Raw genomic sequence first — 20,937 nt, 5'->3', positions numbered from 1 at the left:
AATACTGTTGAAGCATCCAGCTCATTTGATTTCCACAAACTCCTTAAATGGCAGTGTGCAATCATGCTTCACAATCTTCAACTTCACGTCATAAAATGTTTCATCATTAAATGGTTCTGAGCATGGTGCCCTTTAGCCTAGTTCTGTCCACCCGCTGTCGGCAGTACCGTTATTGGCACTTTCTCCCAGTCCCAGAGAGCACAGCTTGAATGTGTGATCTGAGGCATGTAATAGCTCAAAAATTAGACTAAGTACTGTATCAACATTTGTTTAATTATGAGGCGCTGAGCTAGAACTGGGAGCTTGCACTGTGGCTGGGGCTTCTTATCAGAACTGAAGGGTGTAGATATTTATTCTGTTCTGGAGTGAAACGGATTCTGTTCAGATGTTGTGGACAGCAGGAGGTTAGAGGTCATAAACCACATATAATTATGCCATCTCCTAGACTCTGTACCTCCCTGTAACTCATTCCTGCTTTTTCTTTGTTTGTGAATAGAATAGATATGACTGATTAAAGGAGTGGCTCTGAAATTGGCCTTTGCCAAGTAAATATTGTGTGTTTTTGTTTGGTCAAGATTTTCTATTTGTCTGACAGTGCAACCCCACTTTTAATTTCACCACCAAGTACAAGCTAGGTGGTGAAGTGCCTTATCCCCTCTCAACCCTTTGCTTTGTTAGCCTGTCCTCCTGCACAGGTGATGAGGGCGGAGGGGAGAGGATGCTCCCAGAGGAAGTTAGCTGGCGCGTTCTGTAAGTGTGAAGATGGGGTCTTTCTGATATTGTTCGGGACTACTTGGAAACTCCAGCTGGAGTTTGGAATGAAACAGTGGTGTTGACTTCCTCCATAAAGGCACACCCATTGGAACGTGGACCGTGTGCCAGAAAAACTTCCAGCACTTTCGCACATTTTAGTTGTGTGTTTTCTTTTTGGAAAGGAGAGCCTCCCGAGGAAGCTTTGATTTTTGCTGTTCCTGATCCAGAGCCTTCATTTCATGGAAGTGAGGCCTGATGTGTGGAATTGGTCATGGGTACCTGCTGGTTGGTATGGGTGTGAGGGCTGAAGTCTCTGTTTCTGTGCTCAATTACTTCTACGCTCGCTTTGACTGAGAGAACAAGGAGGTCACCCTCAAAGCGGATCTCCCACCTGGTGAACTGCCTCTCTCACTTTCCACCTCCGACGTTTGCGCCACCCTGAGCAGGGTGAATGTACGGAAGGCAGCTGGTCTGGATGGAATACCTGGCCGTGTGCTCAGAATCTGTGCAGGGCAGTTGGCCGGGGTCTTCACGGACATTTTTAATCTGTCCCTGGCCCAGGCAATTGTCCCCACAAGCTTCAAGATCGCCACCATTGTGCCAGTGCCGAAGCATTCCACTGCCACGGGCCTGAATGACTTCCGTCCAGTTGCACTCACTCCCATCATTGCAAAGTGCTTTGAGAGACTGGTTCTATCACATCTGAAATTCTGTCTGCCCACTACCTTGGACCCCCATCAATTTGCCTATCGCACCAACAGGTCAACAGAGGATGCCATCTCCACGGCACTTCACTCTGCCCTGACCCACCTGGACAACCCCAACTCTTACGTCAGAATGCTGTTCATTGACTTTAGTTCGGCATTCAATACTGTGATCCCCTCCAAGCTGATCGCCAAACTTTGCCAGCTTGATATCAGCTCATCCCTCTGCAATTGCACCTTGGACTTTCTGACTAACAGACCCCAATCAGTTAAGTTAGACAACCTCTCCTCCTCCACTCTCACCCTGAACACCGGCGTGCCTCAAGGCTGTGTGCTGAACCCTCTTCTGTACTCCCTTTTCACCTATGACTGCATTGCTGTACATGGTTCTAACTCCATAATCAAGTTCGCAGACAAAACCACAGTGGTTGGCCTGATCAGAGGGGATGACGAGGCGGCCTACAAGGACGAGGTCCAGCACCTGGCTGCGTGGTGTGCTGATAACATCCTGGCCCTTAATCCCAGAAGACCAAGGAGATCATTGTGGACTTCAGGCATGCGAGGAGCCACACTCATGTCCCCATCTACATCAACGGAGCTGTAGTGGAGCATGTATCAAGCTTTAAATTCCTTGGTGTCCATATTTCCGAGGATCTCACCTGGTCCCTGAACTCTGCCATCCTGATCAAAAAGGCGCAACAGACTTTACTGTTGTACCATTGAGAGCATACTCACCATCTGCATCTCAGTGTGGTATGGATTGTCCCGTATTGGACCGCAAAGCACTCCAGCGTGTGGTGAAAACTGTCCAGTGGATTATCGGCACCCAATTGCCCACCATTGAGAACATCTACCATAAACGCTGCCTGGGCAGGGCGAAAAGCATTATTAAGGATACATCTCACCCTAACCATGGACTTTTTACTCTCCTCCCATCCGGTAGGCACTACAAGAGCCTCTGCTCCTGCACCAGCGGGCACAGGAAGAGCTTCTTCCCTGAGGCTGTGACCTTGCTGAACCTCTCATCACAGCACTAAGCAGTATTGCACCCGTATTGTACTGTCTCAGTACTTTTATATTTGTGTGCTGCAGCGCTTACCTTTTATTCACAGTTATTTTGTAAATAACACTATTCTTTGCATTTCTGGTTAGATGCTAGCTGCATTTCATTGGCTTTGTATCTGTACTCGGCACAATGGCAATAAAGTTGAATTTAATCTAACCTAATAACCTTCAGTCTGTGACTCTCCTGATTCCAGGAGGTGGTAGCCAAACTTTGCTTTAACTCTACAGATCACATGTTTGGCTGGAAAGTGTCTGCTGAATTCTTGGAAAAAACATTTCCAGGGGCCTGGCTGGTTCCTGATATTCTGCCCCGAGAGCCAGAGGGAGAATATAGTTAGGTGGATCATCAGACATTAACTTTGGAACTGAATTCGGACTTAACAGAGTCACTCCCAACCCAATCAAATTTGCAGGTCGTCCCCACAAACGTATGGGACTGGCGCACCGTCACCTGTTCCACAGAGCACCGATGACGTGCCAGCCTCCTTCTTCATAATTCCTCTCACTCTCCTGCTGTAACGCCTGGACACATCCACCAGATAGGATTGTACGGTGGCATGAGGGAGAAGGAGAGTGGGCCTGGGAATCCTCAGCCAGAATATCTCTGCCCTTACCATTGGTGTGGTTGGTGGAAGACAAGGAAGATGCATATTCAGTGGTTCAATGGCTCCATTTAATATCAGAGAATGTATACAGTATACAACCTGAAATTCTTACTCTTCACAGACATCCACAAAAACAGAAGGGAACCCCAAAGAATGAATGATAGTAAAATGTTAGAGGTCGAAAACCCCCCCGCCGCCTCCTCCCACACACAAGCAGCAGCAAAGCATCGACTTCCCCCTACTTATTTCAGCAGGAAGCATCAGTGCCCACCACCCACCAAGCAAGCTATGGCAAAGCCCCCCAAAAGAGACCATGACCTGCTGTCCAACGAAAACTAATTGTTCGCCCAACAGTTCATCATGCCACAAGCTCTCTCTCCCTAACGAGGGACAGAAAGGTGTCGCCCCTTTTCCACGGCAAGAGGGGAGACCAACGAAACAGCTCGCTGATTACGATGTTACAGTCTGCCGTGCCACTTTTATCTAAGTTCCGCGACTCGAGAATCGGCGGCAAACTCTCCCCCGCCATCAAAAGAAAGCGAAAGAGAGAGAGCGATTCCCTGAGTACAGAGACCTCCGTCAGCTGACCCGTTGCTCGTGATGTTCCTATTCTCCCGCGACGCCTCAGTTGGCAGCACCGGCATGAAATCAGATCGTCCAGGGCCTCACCCCAAAGGCACTCGTCTTCCATTCAGCGACTAGGCCGTACGGATGATCCATCTTGGCTGCTTATGACAACCCTCACCATCTCCAGCCAATCTGATTTACTCCATGTGATCAGGGAAGGGCTGAGCACACTGGATGTAGCAAAGGCCATAGGACCAGACCACATTACAGCTGTTGTGCTAAAAACCTGTGCTCCAGAACTAGCTGCAGCTTTGGCCAAGTTTATTTTTATTTTATTCAGGGAAATGGCACGGTAACAGACACTTCCAACTGAGTGAGCCTGCACCATCCCATTACACCCATGTGACCAATTAACTTACTAACCCAGATGTCTTTGGAAAGGGTGAGGAAACTAGAGCACCTGGAGAAAACCCGTGTGGTCACGGGGAAAACGTACAAACTCCTGACAAAACTGAACCCGGGTCACTGGCACTGTAATAGTGTTACACCATCCGCTCGGCTACCCTGCTGCCCCTCAGCTTGTTGCAGAGTGGTTGCAAAGCTGGCATCCAACAATGGGGAAAGCACCCCAGACAAGTCATTGTTGACTCATGTATAAGGATCTCCCCCCAACCTCATGCTCCTACAGACTAATAATTTCCCCTGACAACTTAAAGTCCACAACAAGATCTAGAAAACACAGACTACTTTTGACATCTCAGAGCCGACTCTCAGTGAAGGCAGATGTGATTGATGAAATTCAACGTCACTTCCAGTGTGCCAGCGCAGTTTTTGCCTGTCTGGGGTAAGTATGAATAGTTGAAGGCTTTAAACTACAATTCATTCTATAGTAGGCATCATTTCTTGTACCTCTCTTGTACGCTTCTGAAACATCAACTCCCTGCAACAGGTAACTCAAGGCTGTCTAGGAGTACCACTGACACTGTCTCTGCATGATCCTCCAAGACCCTCAAAACAGTGTTTGTTAGGGCATTTTGGGGGCTCGCACATATAGCAAGTAACTTCAGCAACTATCTTCAGCCACCAATCTTCTGATCTGAATATGGACTGTAGATTAAATTTATACTGCAGCTCTGGACAGTGGGATCCTAGACCTGTGAAATTAACAGTTAACTGAAGGGCTAGATAGTGTTGATTAAAATTATCTGGAGTGTGGGTGCGAAGGGAGGGGGTGTGAGAGTTATGTGTGGTTCAAAGGAAGCATTGTAGATACATTGTAAATATAGAATTGTCCTTTGATCTATGGCATGTAGTGTTGGGTTGAGCAGGCCTCTTCCTCTGAAAGGGTCTCAATATGATGCCTGCTCTGTCTCATTTTCTTGAATAAAAGATGGCTTCACATTGACCAGCTACATCTCTCCGGTGACTTCGTTCACATGGCAACAGTGTGTCCTTTCTCAGGCCAACATACCCTTCAATGAGGCTCAAATTACCCTCAAGTAATTTTGATGGCCCATGTCATGCTGTACACATGAAATAGACACTCCATTCCAAACTCCCTCTGACTAAAACATTACCAGGCTGTCAGAGAACATGATTCAAGTATATGTGCAAAACCTCCCTGAAAGGTGTTAAGTCCCCACTGACATAGAAACCCCTTTCCGTGACCACTCAGAATGGAGAAGGAACATTCTGGATGGTGCCGCAAGCCTTGTGTCACTTCACTGGGAGCACACGGAAGCTCAGTAAGAATGATGAAAGGGGCATAACTTCTCCCAGACTATCCACCTGCCTGCTACCTCCGGCCCTAATGTAGATCAAAACGCTAGAGATGCTTGAGGCCTGAAATAAAGCAAAATAGAAAATCCTGTAAATGCTCAGCTGGGTAAGCAGCATCTGCAGAAAGAGAAAAAGAGTTAATGTTTGTTGAAGAGGTTTCAGCTTCGCTTGTAAACTCCGTTTCTCTCTTCAAAAATACTGCTTAACCCACTGAGGTTTTCCAGTACTTTTTCAGCTTCTCTTCCTACTTTGGCAAAGTCTATGAGTTGCTCCTTGGACTCGTAGTCATCAGAACTGAAAAATAAACATGCCATCCTGGAGCCGTCTCAATAGAAGCAGCTGTCATGAGACCAGCTCTGCTGTGCTTGCCTCCAGAGCTTTGGGGCTGGCTTTGGTCTCTGTTGGGCGTGTTTACTCCTTGGGCTAGATCTAGTCTCTCTAAACATGTGACTGTACAAAACCCACACTATCACGCGGTACAAGGTCTGAGCCTGGGAAATCCAGCTTGACAGTAGAAGATTAACCAAGAAGTGGTCCGGTCCCTGACGTCACACTGATGTAGTAACTTGCTGTCTATTCAAGTACATACAGTAAGTCATGGATACAATAAGTGCTGACACAAACTACTTTATCAGATCATGAATAAAAATATCTGATTTGATCTACTGAATGGGCTCATTCTTCACTGCACTGGCATCCCTTCCCCTACTTTCCATTTCATCATGATCCACATAATGATTGCAACAGATGTAAGTTAAAACAAGTGGAAAATAGTGACTTTCAAAGTATCCATCCTCTACCTCCCAGACACAAACACTAACACAGTAACCTAACTCCCCATTATTCTGAAACCCTTTTCCAATATTATTTAAGTTTCCTCAGCTAGGAATTCATGACTGGCTCAATTACAAATCGATAGTCTGGCTCTAGGGCCTCCAGATCAATATTCTATCTGATTCTCCCCTTTCACCCTGTGTATCTCATGACCTCACATGAAAAATAGGGTAGGGTACTGACCAATATGCATTTTAATAGGGAAATATGCATAGATTAAGCAAACAGGTTGTGTGTTAGCAGCTTTGCCAAATTGGATTGAACCCTTCACATTACTTTGCTATGTAACGTTCATGTGCCTCCAGAAGCTAAACTATGAAGTGGACTTGAAATCCTGACGTAGAGGTGGGAGTGTTGACCATTTGTCAATGGAACTAGGTTAGGAAATTCACCACACAACTCATAATTAATCGAAATTCACACTTCATTCTCTGCACAAACAACAATGTAACTCTTGACCCTGCCCCAATAACTTAGAACATGAATTCTGCTGTTCTCTCTGTACCAATGCTCACTTAGACCACTTGTCCAGTTTATAACAGTGAAATAGGGGGTCTCCATTGGCTAGATGATTGATCCTTTCTTGAGAGAGTTATCACTGATAGCATACTTGAAGTGTCCACTTTTATACTCGTTCCTTACCAATTCAAATATTGCATTCCAGTGTCATTGGCTGTATGTCATCTGGTTGACCTTTAACACTGTTTTATTGGCTCTGCTCCAGGCCAGCATCCATTTATTGCCCTCTTCCCATCAAGTGACAATCGGTGAGTTATGGCTCTCTATTCTCTTCAGTAACCAGCTCAAATCACTCCAGGCAGGCACCAACCCCGCCATTCACAAACCTGCATGTTATGTTATATCAAAGAACACCTCACAAGTAACATCTCATTTGAATTATCTCCAGTCCAGCAAGTAACACCTCATCCGAATTATCTCCAGTCCAGCAGATTACCTGAAACATCATTGTGTCTACTTTATGACACAGAAAGCAAAGCAACTCCATCTTACAAAATGGAGGATGTGAAACAGTTCCACAAAATGGTATCCTTCATCTCCAAGCACATGGCAGGAACAAAGAGAATTGATCTGTCTGCTTCCACTGTCCTTGACCCATTCGAATTCAACATCTTCTTCCATATTTGAAATCCACCATGGCCAACAGGAGGAAGAAAGGAAAAAAAGCTGGTTGCGTATAGTGGACAGATAGGTTTAATGTTAGGAAGCCCAAGAGATCAGAAGCGTCTTCACTTTTAGTTGGGTGATGATTTAAAAATAGATATTAGAATAGGAATGCAGGATGGGCAGTTCATGTAACAACTCAATTTTTATTCTTTAAGCAAGGTCATTTGCGGTGAATTGATATTGCATGTGTAATGTGAGGCCCAATTATGTCCCTTTTCTGATTGACACCAAACTTGCAGCAAGTAAGAAGCCTGAGAGCATGTTGGGAGTTGCATTTGTATGATGGCAAAAAACCGGGGAGTTGCAATGGGTTTGGTGACTATTCAACACTTCAAACTCCTGTTGATCAAAATTATATTCATTTAAATGTTGAGAACAAAGTTTCTTGCAAGCTGCAGACTTCGATATCAGGAATCCCTCTGGGCTTTCTCCCATTCTGTTGTCATCAATTCAGTGGAAACACGGGTAATTAGGTTTTCTCCAAAACTCTGGCCAAATTACAGCTGCAGACACCCTGGAGAAATACTCAGCTCTTATATTTTTTTATATCTGGGAGATAACTTTGCTGTATCTGGCCAAATTACAGGAACAGAAGTTCTGGGGAATACCCAGAATTGTTATATTTGAGAGAGAGTTTTGCTGTCCCATTTATTGTCATTTTTAGAACTCACCCTGAAACAGGACAGCTAAACTTGTAGCCAAGCAGGAGCCTGTCTGGAATCCAAACTGCAGTGAGACTGCAGTCTGGGGCTGCCACAGTGCAAATGCATCTTAATTAGTCTAAATGAATGTCATAAATAAAATCAGCTAATAGTCCAGTTGTATTAATTTCATTCGCACAACATGTAACTTATGTCTAACTGCTTTATTTAAAGATTTCTGTTTGGTTTATAAAGCAAAGTTGAAGGTTCGAGAGAATCTGGCATTTTGCCAAATTCCCCTGAGCTGTGGCAGCATAGGAAGAGAAATCAGGGCCGTGTACCCGTGCAAGTGTGGAAGAGCACATGGCTCTGGATGTGTTCTGTTTGAAATTGCCTCACTATGTGTCAGGCAACTAGGCTGAAAGTTGAGACGCAAACTGTTGTCAGCTTAAACGATTAAAGATAGCCTGGTTCAAAGCTGTATAGAACGCAGAGTAAGAGGCTCCACAGTGTTCAGTACTAACACGGGCATGGCTTTAAGAGCTGTTCGATTATGTGATCCTGTTGATGGATAACTGGGGAAAGCCAGTCTGTAGAAGTACCGGAAAAACTCAGCACCAGAAAGAAGAAAAATAATATTAATATTTTAGCTCAGTAAGTTTTATCAGAACAAAACATCACATTTCCTTTACCTCATTTAAGTGTTGAACTGAGTGAGTGATGCAAGGCGAGGGGACAGGATTACAATCCGCACCAGTTAATATAAAGAACTGGCTTTTGTTTGTTCTTTCTGCAGGTCACAACTTAATAGTAAAATTAGAACAGGAAACCACTGTGGGTTACTTTCTCGTAGAAGGGAAACTGTTGCATCTATTTACTTTAGCCTTCCAATGTTTTAACATGAGCTAAATGCCCTTTAAATGAATATAGAGTTGTTGCTTCCATTCATTATAGTGTGTAAAAAGGTGTTTGAACCTGCTTGCATTTAGCTAGTTTGAATCATGGTCCTTCATTCTATGCAGGTAATGAGTAATAATTCAAAGTGAGATATTACTCAGGATTAACCATTTCCATTTTATTTGCAATCTAATGTATGTTCGTAGTGTATCTTCTTTCAACCCTTCTGAGGTTGTAGATGTTTTTTTTCATAATTCTCTTTCATTAGTGGATGAAGGATCTTAACAGTTAAGGGAGTTTGGGCAACACTCACAACACACTGGAGGAACTCAGCAGGTCGGGCAGCATCCATGGAAACGATCAGTCAATGTTTCGGGCCGGAACTCTTCGTCAGGACTGAAGAGGGAAGGGGCAGAGGCCCTATAAAGAAGGTGGGGGGAGGGTGGGAAGGAGAAGGCTGGTAGGGTTCCAGGTGAAAAACCAGGGGTGGGGGAGGGGTAGCAGGGAGGGGATAGGCAGGAAAGGTGAAGAAGGAATAAGGGAAAGCACAATGGGCAGTAGAAGGAGATGGAACCATGAGGGAGGTAGTAGGCAGCTGGGGGAGGGGACAGAGTGAAACTGGGATGGGGGAAGGGGGGGGAGGGAATTACCAGAAGTTGGAGAATTCGATGTTCATACCAAGGGGCTGGAGACTACCCAGATGGTATATGTTGACTGATTGTTTCCACGGATGCTGCCCGACCTGCTGAGTTCCTCCAGCGTGTGAGTGTTGCTTTGACCCCAGCATCTGCAGAGTATTTTGTGTTTAAGGGAGTTTGGGATGTCAGGGAAAGTTGTCTCAAGAAATTGAGTGAAGTCTGGAGAACATAGTGTCGTTACCCTCAGCAAATAGTGTAGTATCTGTGTTGAATCTTGTGGGTTTGCTTTGAGATCTGTTGCAACATAAAACAACTGAAGTTAAGACAGCGCAGAGGACAATTGATTTTCAACCAGACAGAGGCATAGGAAGATTGGTTGAAACAGTCCAACTCTGTCCTGGAGCTAAGTGGGTTGTACTGATCTGTAGCGGCTGCTGTGCCAAGAGTGGACTTATGGACTTTACAGTACAAGCAGTAACCATTTACCTCGGCTCTTTAAAAGAGGAAGTCAATAAGCCTCATTCACGTGCTGTTCTTCAAATTACTCTATTTTGAATTTTTATCTGCATTCCTTTTGAAAGTAATGTTGATATTTTCCTTGCAGCAATGTTCCTGCTGCCCAAGACACAACACTTGGTGATTTTTCTTTGAAAGCACCGCTTCTATTTCCTTCCCTTTGCCCTTTTGTTAAATTCAGCTCTTTACTATTTTTTTCACATCAATTGTTTTTGAAAGAAGTCAGTTTTGTCTGGGGAAATACTAGCTTGTGATTTTGAGAATAAACGGGCATGAAAATGAACCCTGGTGGGGTTTTCCCTGATTATTATGACTGGCTTTAGATTTAGAAGAAAACACCTATGTCACAGACACGCACACACAATGCTGGAGGAACTCAGCAGGCCAGGCAGCATCTGTGGAAATGAGTACAGTCGACGTTTCGGGCCGAAGGGTCTCAGCCCAAAATGTGCACCGTGCTTTTTCCCACAGATGCTGCCTGGCCTGCTGTGTCCCTCCAGCACTTGTGTGTGTTGCTTGGATTTCCAACAGCTGCAGATTTTCTCTTGTTTGTGATCAGATTACTACATACGTCACAGAAGAGCTTCTGTATATGTGGTTCATTTTATGGTGCATTTTCCTCTACTTTAGACATTTCCCCCCTTGAATTACATATCAAGATTCAATGGGTATTAAGTGATTAGGCTTTAAACTATTTGTCATTTGCCCATTTTATTTGGTCAGACTACAGGTCACATTACCTGGTAAAGCACAAAACCTCATACTCTGAGGTAGTTCACAATACAGGTCATGTTACCTGGTAATGCACATAACCTCATACCCTGAGGTAGTTCACAATACAGGTCACATTACCTGGTAATGCACATAACCTCATACTCTGAGGTAGTTCACAATACAGGTCATGTTACCTGGTAATGCACATAACCTCATACCCTGAGGTAGTTCACAACAGCTCCAGATTACGTAAGAACAAAACAGGAGCTGAATCTTCCGCAGAGATGGAGGACACAAGAGCAGGCACTTTGAGCTGTTGAGTGTGTTTTCAGCTGTAGATCAGTACAGTATTCATAGTCTCAGGACACTGAAGCAGGGCAATTATGATCTGCAATGTAAACAAAGAGCTCTTTCTAGAAATCATTTCCTGACAAACAGAGAATAGTTTCCAGGGAAGAGCTTTCTATTTACATTGTAGACCCCCATTAATCTTCCCTCCATCCACAGTGGCTGCTGCGCCTAATCAGTGATAATCATTCACTCTAGTTCTTTCAAAGATTCATCCAGTAACTCTATTCATAGCTTGCATTTCCAGCATCTGCAGATTTTCTTGTGTTTATTTTTTTTTGTTTATTTTTTTTTGCTTTGAATATTTACCTACATTCTCTTTGAAAGTGATATTGGTATTTTTCTTATAGATAGATAGATAGATATACTTAATTTATCCGGAGGGAAATTGGGTTTCGTTACAGCCGCACCAATCAAGAATAGAGCGTAAATATAGCAATACAAAAACCACAAACAATCAAACAACAAAATGCAAACTATGCCAGATGGAAGATAAGTCCAGGACCAGCCTATTGGCTCAAGGTGTCTGACCCTCCACGGGAGGAGCTGCAAAGTTCGATGGCCACAGGCAGGAACGACCTCCCGTGCCGCCCAGTGTTGTATCTCGGTGGAATATGGCCGAAGTCCAACAGTAAAAAGTTCAATATCCGGTCTACAAACATGTTCCTCGATGGTAATATGACCCGGATTGCACCATCTGTTGTTAATCAGAACAGTAAGCACCCAACTCCTTTATGCTTACCGCTCTCAGTGCACTTCCGGTCAGCCGGAACGGTCTGGAAGCCGTCCATGGAAAAGTTTTGATTGGGTATGTCCTCGTGCAGCCCCGTTCCAGTGAAACACATAACACTGCACTCCCGAAATGTTCTCTGACTCCTGGCTAGCGCCGTGAACTCGTCCATTTTATTACCCACTGAACTCCTCTTCTCCATAAGTCTCTGTTGTCTCAACCCGGTCCTCTTTCCTCGCCTTTGTGATCTCCCTCTGCATCCTCTGTGTTTTCCTCCAGATTTCAGCAGGGGTGTCCGCCGCTCTGCTCGCTAAACCGGCCGGCATAAGCGCAAGCAGCTGGTCCCTGGAATAAACAATGCGACCATGCTTCTGCCCCACTAATGAGACGTGTCGGAATGTAACTGTTTCCAGCGCTAAAAACCCAAATAAAACTCTCTCTACCAGCATGTTAGAGAGGGTGTAGCTTCGACGTGTTACCATGAAAAAAAATACAAAAAATAACGTAAGTTAAAAAGTAAGAATCTGATCGGAACGGCTGTAAAAGGCTGCATGCACGACCGGTGCATGCGCACTTATATTAATGTTATTCATATCCAAATTGAACCTTTTCAGTCATTCAGAATCAGATGTATTATTACTGATGTCTGTCATGAAACTTATTGTTCTTAAGCAGTACTTTTTAAAGAAGCACCTCCTCTTTGCTCTTACGGTAACTTAAGCTCTTCACTCATTGACTTGTTGACTCATTGAATAGTTTTTCCCTCTCACTTTTCCAGAGGTTGGCTTTTTAAGTCCTGATGGTCTTATATGGCAGGTGTATGGGGTTGAGTGGGGTCTGTGATCAGCCATGATGAAATGGCAGGGCAGACTCAGTGGGCATCTGGTATCTTATGGACTTTATGGTCTTACAAGATGCTGAAATGTGGAATCAGAAAGCTCTGCAGAATGGATTTGCTTTAATTGCTGGAAGGCATTTTCAACTCTGGGTATAGGGTGACTGATAATCACCTCACTTCCAGTCACTGAAGAGCAGCTCCATCTAATTGTTTTCCAACTTTTAGGAGTTGGCATTGATAACTAACTTAATGTCCTAATAATCATGAAATCTATACTCTTATGTTAGGACAGTCTTTTGTTATAGATTACATGTTCCTACAAGTGAAACAGCTCCCAAGTGTTAACCAGACAAGTAGATATAGGCTCCGATAGCCAGCTGCTCGGCTGTGAGGCATTGGCAGCTGAGCAACAGGTCGTAGTGACTCCCTGCAGTATGTCAAGACAGACGTTTAGAGATCTGATTGAGTGTATACACACCTTGCGTACTGATTCATTTGTTATCACATTCCAGCTACACCTTTCACCGCTTTCTCTCTCCAACCCGTTCACTCACCCCAAGTGAATGTATTATCGGTTCTGTCACAAACTCACACACACGTCTGCAAAGCTAAACACACATGCACGTGCCAGGATAGTGACAGCTGCTGCTGAGTTAAGGGTTATTGTTGTCCAAGGGCCAGAGGTCTTCATGGAGCCTCCACTTTATGCACCTTATGTTTGAATACAGGAAACTGAAAACTGGCTGAGTTGCTACCTCGACGCTCAACCCAGTTTGGAAGGAAAGCTTGCAAGGAGCCAGTTGGATTCGAACCCAGGACCACTCGCTTTAAAATCCGGTGTGGATGCCACTACACCACCAGCCAACTAATACACTTATGGGCCATGACTAATCCCTACCCACTTCACATTGTGGATGCCTTGGTCACTTCCCTAAACACAGAGATTTGTCTCATGTTTCCCTCTCCTGTCTACCTCTTAGTCAGCTGCCATCCCCCCCCCCTCCCATGTAACTCATTAACATGAGTCATATTTATGGCTACACTTTACTGTTACATCCATAGAGAGTTTCTCATAGGTACTACTATGAATAGTTTACTGTAATCCCCTGTCAGCTGGAAAAAGACAGGCAAGGCAACAACCAACTTCTGCACAGCAGTATGTACAAAGGAATCTGATCATGTCCCAGGAAATACAGAACTATGCAAAAGTCTTAGGCGCAGGTATAAAGCTAGGGTGCCTAAGACTTTTGCACGGTGCTCTAGTAATTTTATGTACTGCACTGTACTGTTGCTGCAAACAAAAAATCAACTTTCATGACATCTGTGAGAGATGATAAGCCTGGGTCTCTAATGTGGACTGTGAGTGGGAAGGGGGCAGGGAGAGGGGATTCATGGTTTGGGAAAAGGGAAGGGAAAGGATACGGAGCAGGAAACACCAGAGAGACATTCTATAGTGGTCAATAAACCAATTGTTTGGAAACAAATGATCCTGCCTGGTGTCTCAGGGCTGGGTGTGTCTGCACCTGCGACACCCCCAGCCCCTGGCACCCCTTCTCTGCCATTTGGCCCACATTCCACCTGTGGTGCTCCATCCTCACTATTCCCAACGTCCTTTACTTCCGCCAAATTTACAAACTCACTCTCTGCTCCACATTGACAAATACAGTACCATGCAAAAGTCTTAATCACTCCAGCTGTATATACATGTGTGTGTGTGTGCGCGCGCCTGAGACTTTTGCAATCAGTACTGTATATGGTGACGGTATATAGTATGCAGGTTATTGCATGCCTCCAGGGTGTCATTTTGAGACCAGCTGAGACGGTGGACAAGACAATGCAGATCTTGAGATCACTTCTTTGGCTGTGGATTTATCCAGCGATGTGACAGTGAATATCCCTTACTCACTCTTCCTTCAGTTAGTCCTGACGAAGGGTCTCGGCCTGAAACGTCGACTGCATTCTAGGACGAGGGAGATGTCTTCATTTTTTAAAGAAAGGGGCTTCCCTTCCTCCACTATCAACTCTGCTCTTAAACGCATCTCCCCCATTTCACGTACATCTGCTCTCACTCCATCCTCCCGCTACCCCACTAGGAATAGGGTTCCCCTGGTCCTCACCTACCACCCCACCAGCCTCCGGGTCCAACATATTATTCTCCGTAACTTCCGCCACCTCCAACGGGATCCCACCACTAAGCACATCTTTCCCTCCCCCCCTCTCTCTGCATTCCGCAGGGATCGCTCCCTACACAACTCCCTTGTCCATTCGTCCCCCCCATCCCTCCCCACTGATCTCCCTCCTGGCACTTATCCGTGTAAGCAGAACAAGTGCTACACATGCCCTTACACTTCCTCCCTTACCACCATTCAGGGCCCCAAACAGTCCTTCCAGGTGAGGCAACACTTCACCTGTGAGTTGACTGGGGTGATATACTGCGTCCGGTGCTCCCGATGTGGCCTTTTATATATTGGCGAGACCCGACGCAGACTGGGAGACCGCTTTGCTGAACACCTACGCTCTGTCCGCCAGAGAAAGCAGGATCTCCCAGTGGCCACACATTTTAATTCCACATCCCATTCCCATTCTGACATGTCTATCCACGGCCTCCTCGACTGTAAAGATGAAGCCACACTCAGGTTGGAGGAACAACACCTTATATTCCGTCTGGGTAGCCTCCAACCTGATGGCATGAACATTGACTTCTCTAACTTCCGCTAGGCCCCACCTCCCCCTCGTACCCCATCTGTTACTTATTTTTATGCACACATTCTTTCTCTCACTCTCCTTTTTCTCCCTCTGTTCCTCTGAATATACCTCTTGCCCATCCTCTGGGTCCCCCCACTCCCTTGTCTTTCTCCCCGGACCTCCTGTCCCATGATCCTCTCATATCCCTTTTACCAATCACCTGTCCAGCTCTTGGCTCCATCCCTCCCCCTCCTGTCTTCTCCTATCATTTTGGATCTCCCCCTCCCCCTCCAACTTTCATATCCCTTACTCACTCTTCCTTCAGTTAGTCCTGCCGAAGGGTCTCGGCCTGAAACGTCGACTGCACCTCTTCCTAGAGATGCTGCCTGGCCTGCTGCGTTCACCAGCAACTTTGATGTGTGTTGCTTGAATTTCCAGCATCTGCAGAATTCCTGTTGTTGACAGTGAATATGATTGGCCTTTATCACAGAACGTAGAACACACCAGCACAGTACAGGCCCTTCGGCCCACAATGTTTTGCCAACCTTTTAACCTACTCAAAGATCAATCTAACCCTTCCCTCCACCATAGCCCTCCGTTTTACCTTCATCTGTGTGCTTAATCTAAGAGTTGCTTAAATGTCCCTAATGTATCTGTCTCTACCACCATCGCCAGCAGTGCATTCCAGACACTTAACATTCTCTGTGTAAAAACGCTCACCTCTGTCATGCCCCCTATACTTTCCTCCAATCACCTTAAAATTATGCCCCCTAGTTTTAGCCATATCCTCCCTGGGGAAAAGTCCCTGGCTATCCACCCAATCTATGCCTCTTAAAATTTACTATGTTGCCTGTCATCCTCCTTCACTCCAAAGAGTAAAGCCCCAGCTCGCTCAGCCTGTTTTCATAAGAATCTCTATTTCAGGCAGCACCCTGGTAAATCTCCTTTGCACCCACTCTGAAGCTTCCACATCCTTCCAATCATGAGGAGACCAGAACTAAACACAGTATTCTAAATGTGGTTTATAGAGTTTTATGGAGCTGCAACATTACCTCGCGGCTTTTGAACTCAATGCTCTGACTAATGACGGCCATCACTCCATATACCTTCTTAACAATCCTCTCAACTTGCACAGCAACTTCAAAGGATTGATAGACATAGAATCCAAGATCTCTCTGTTCCTCCACGCTGCCAAGAATCCTGCCATTAAGTCTACATTTTGCCTTCAAATTCGACCTTCCAAAGTGAATCACTTCACATTTCTTTGGGTTGAGCTCCATGCCTATGACTTGTATTAATCCTTGAGAACCTTGTCATTTCTGTTTTTGAATCACGCCACCAAGGCCTTCTTGAGTTGGGACTCCCCTTGACCCAGTTTAGGACATGGCAGATTTCTTAATAAATTCATGTTTTAATGTCAATTGCTATTTTTAACTGAGAAGTGCTCAAAATAGCAGTGCCTGTCAACATGTTCAACAAGAATGAACAAGGGCTCAATAGCTTTAGAGCAGTTATGAATAATGAGCCATTTACAGTCAATGAAAGAAACATAACCAAGAGTCAGTAACAGAGGAAATACATGACAGGAAAGTGTTTTTTTATTGTGAATTTAGCTTTGACAAAAATGCATTGCTTGAAATGATGAGGGAAACAGATTGATCAATAACTTTCTAAAGGGAATTGAAAGGAGTCAATTTGAAGAACAGTGAGGAAAATGTGGGAGATGGCCTTTCAAATGACTTTCACAGGTACCTTATGTCTTATATGGTGCAATTGAAATCGAACTGGTCAATTTACAAATTTTGTGTCGTTTTCAGTGGACTTTCAGTAGATACTGGTTACCGGGAGAACTGTTGACAAAGTCAAAGTGGCATTCTTGGTTTGATCAGTCTACACAGTGTGAGACTTCATTGAGAGCAGCAGTTCAAGCCATTTATTATGTCTGCACCCTGGAGACTGAGAGCAGGATTTAGAAATTCCTTGGCACAGTTAAAAAAAAATGTTGTGGAGAAAATGATTGGCATAACCCAGAGTGGAGAGACTTTATAAACATTCCAGAAACAAATTCCACATCTGACTTATCAGTGGGATTTTATCCCTAGCACCTATTTTCTCAATATTAAACTTCACACTTTAATTACTATTAAAGTAGTGGCACATTCACAGTTCATCTCCGGAGAAACTTTCAAGCTTAGCATAACGAAAGGGAATGTTTCCTATTTGCTCATAGAACAACTTGGTTAACTCAAAGTTGAGCTTATTATAATTTGCACACGTACATGCATGCAGACGTGCAATGAGAAACTTGCCTGCAGCAGTATTTCGTCCATGTAGTATCATATAAGCAGTGTTCACAAGAAAAACATAAATTAAATGTAAATTCAGCACAATTTTACAAGAAGGAACATACTTAGAACAAAAAAAATGGAAGTCCTTTTCAGTGTAAAGTGATCAAAGTGTTTCTCAACTGCAGCGATAAGGGTTTTGCTGGTTGGCTCAAGAACTGAAGTGTTGAAGGGAAGTAGCTGTTCTTGAACCTGGTGGAACAGGCCTTTAAGGCTTCTGAACAGAGCTCAGGATGAGTTATTTGTTATGTTAACACATGGGAATTACTGATCCTGTCTCCCTGGAATCATGCGGTGAAAATGGCCACATCTCAAATTGTCCCCACCAAGACCTTAAATGTTGCCTCACATGTGTACAAGGCATGCTGTGCCTATAAGGTCTTTTCTCTGTCATTCTCAGCTTCTGGGACACAGGATCAATCCTGGTTACTGTGCTAATCTCTGCCCCATTTCGCATAACTGACAAGGTGATAGAAATTTGCAGAAATCTTGTACAATACCAAACACTGCTGGGAGCAGCTCGATTGCCTGAAGTTATTAATAAAGGTAACTACAAAGCTACTGGTTGTGGACCAGTTGCAGGGAGAGAGAGATTGAGAGATTCCCTCATCCAAGGCAGTCCTTGGAAGGATCAACATGTCCACAACACCATGTCTGGTTTGGATGATTGACGACTTTTGGTAAATGCTGATCAAATTATCACATCACTAGAATGTGTTGTCTTCTTTTTCAGAAATCTTCTCTATGTCTACCCTCAGTTCCTCAATTTCTCAAACCGACAGGGATCAGTGCGGAACATCACTGTGAAAATCCAGTTCCTGGAGAGCGAGAAGCCTGGTGCGGCCTTACAGGTGAAGGATGCGCTAATGGTCAGGGCCTTGTTGTGTAAGAACCATCAGCTAGTTGAGGAGCTGAGTAGTCTGGAGTTCAAAGATATGCGGCTGACAATTAAATTATCCCCATGGTGTCATCTCACAGCTAGCGGAAAGAAATCTGGTCTTTCAGATCAGATCTTGTCTGGTTTTTGGTACTCACCTTTCGCTGAGGGTAGTGAGTCTCTGCAGTTCTCTACCTCAGAGGCTTTTGGAGGTTGGATCAATGAAGGTATTTAAAGAGAGGTTGAAAACATTTTGAAGGATCAGGGAATTGGCTCAGAAGACGAGATGAGTGCTGGAGTAGACCAGCCTTGATCACATTAAATAACAGGGCAAGCTGAGGGGCCAAGTGATTTTTTCCTGGTCTTACGTTCTTGTTTTCTTATGATGAAGAGCAGCTTTCACGTGTACAGCCAGAGTAGTGATTGAAACTTCTTAAAGAATATTACACTCCAAATTCCTGTTGTCTGCTGACACGAGAGTGCAGTTGCTGGAATGTTGATTAACACACAAAATGCTGGAAGAACTCAGCAGGCCATAAGACATAGGAGCGGAATGAGGCCATTTGGCCCATCAAGTCTGCTCCACCATTCGATCATGTCTGATCCATTTCCTTCTCAACCCCATTCTCCTGCCTTCTACCTGTGACCTTTCACGTTCTGGTTTATCAAGGATCTATCAGCCTCCACCTTAAATTCACCCAATGACCTGGACTCCACAGCTGCCTGTGGCAACATATTCCATAGATTCACCACCATCTGGCTAAAGAAATTCCTCCTTATCGCCATTCTAAATGGACATCCCTCTATTCTGAGGTTGTGCCTAGGTAGTCCCAGACTGCCCCACTATAGGAAACATCCTCTCCACATCCACTCTATCTAGGCCTTTCTACATTCAATAGATTTCAATGAGATTCCCACTCATTCTTCTAAACTACAGAGGCTACAGGATCAGAGCCAACAAACGCTTCTCTCATGATAAGCCTTTCATTCCCAGAATAAGTTTTGTAAACCTTCTTTGAACCCTCTGTAATGTCAGCACGTTCTTTTTTGGTCAGCTGAGAGTTTCCCTTCAGGAAATCATGCTGACTTTAGCCATTTTATCATGTGTCCAAGTATCCCGAAATCTCATTCTGAAAAAAAATTGAGTCCAGCATCTTCCCAAACTCTGAGGTCAGGTTAACTGCCCTATAATTTCCTTTCTTCTGCCTCATTGCCTCACTCCCTCCCTTCTTAAAGAGTGGAGTGACATTTGCAATTTTCCTGTCCTCTGGAACCAGGCCAAAATCTATTGATTCTTGAAAGAGCATTACTAATGCCTCCACAATCTCTTCAGCTTCTTCTGAATTTTTTCTGAATTTGGCATACAGATAGAGGATGAAATAGTTAGATCTAAAACTAGTGTATTATGCTTGAACAAGGGAGACTGCAACAGGATGAGGGAGGAGCTGGCTAATGTGGATTGGGAGCACAGGCTATTTGGTAGGACAGTTGAGGAACAGTGGAATACTTTCAAAGAGATTTTTCACAATGCTCAACAAAAGTATATTCCAGTCAAAAGTAAGGACAGTAAGTGTGGGGAGAGCCAGCCTTGGATAACTAAGGAAATAAAAGATAGTATCAAATTAAAAAGCTCATGTGTACAAAGTCGCAAAGAGTAGTGGGAAACTGGAGGATTGAGAAAACTTTAAAAAGCAACAAAGAACAACTAAACAAGAAATAATGAAAGGGAAGATAGAGTATGAAAGTAAATTAGCACAAAATATAAAAGCAGATAGCAAAAGTTTTTATAAATATATAAAGCGGAAGAGGGTGGCTAAGTCAACATAGGTCCCTTGGAAGATGAGATGGGGAAATTGATATTGGGTGATAAGGAATTGGCTGAGGCATTGAAGGATTATTTTGTGTCGGTCTTCATGGTGGAGGACACGTCTAATATGCCAAAGAAGGATGTTATGGACGAAATGGGAGGTAAGGACCTTGATAAAATCACTGTCACTAAAGAGATACTGATGAGCAAACTAGAGGGCCTGAAGGAAGCTAAGTCCCCTGGTCCTGATGGGATGCATCCTAGGGTGCTGAGGGAATTGGCGGAGGTTATAGTAGATGCGTTGGTAACCATTTATCAAGACTCTCTAGACTCTGGGCAGATCCCGGTGGATTAGAAGACAGCAAATATTACGCCACTTTTTAAAAAAGGATTTGGGCAAAAGACGGGC

General features: G+C 44.4%; 1 protein-coding gene across 3 annotated transcripts in view; it reads left to right on the top strand.

Annotated features, from left to right (window-relative positions):
- LOC140188166 (dedicator of cytokinesis protein 7-like) overlaps positions 1 to 20,937 on the top strand; it is a 255,411-nt gene that overhangs the window by 102,669 nt on the left and 131,805 nt on the right. For all 3 annotated transcript variants that reach the window (XM_072244167.1, XM_072244166.1, XM_072244168.1), the window contains exon 15: positions 18,578 to 18,695. In XM_072244167.1, the coding sequence (XP_072100268.1) occupies positions 18,578 to 18,695 (118 nt within the window). The remainder of the gene's footprint in view (positions 1 to 18,577; positions 18,696 to 20,937) is intronic.

The sequence above is a fragment of the Mobula birostris genome, chromosome 26 (assembly GCF_030028105.1).
Source record: "Mobula birostris isolate sMobBir1 chromosome 26, sMobBir1.hap1, whole genome shotgun sequence".
Classification (NCBI taxonomy): Eukaryota; Metazoa; Chordata; class Chondrichthyes; order Myliobatiformes; family Myliobatidae; genus Mobula; species Mobula birostris.
This window is presented reverse-complemented; position numbering and strand designations above follow the sequence as displayed.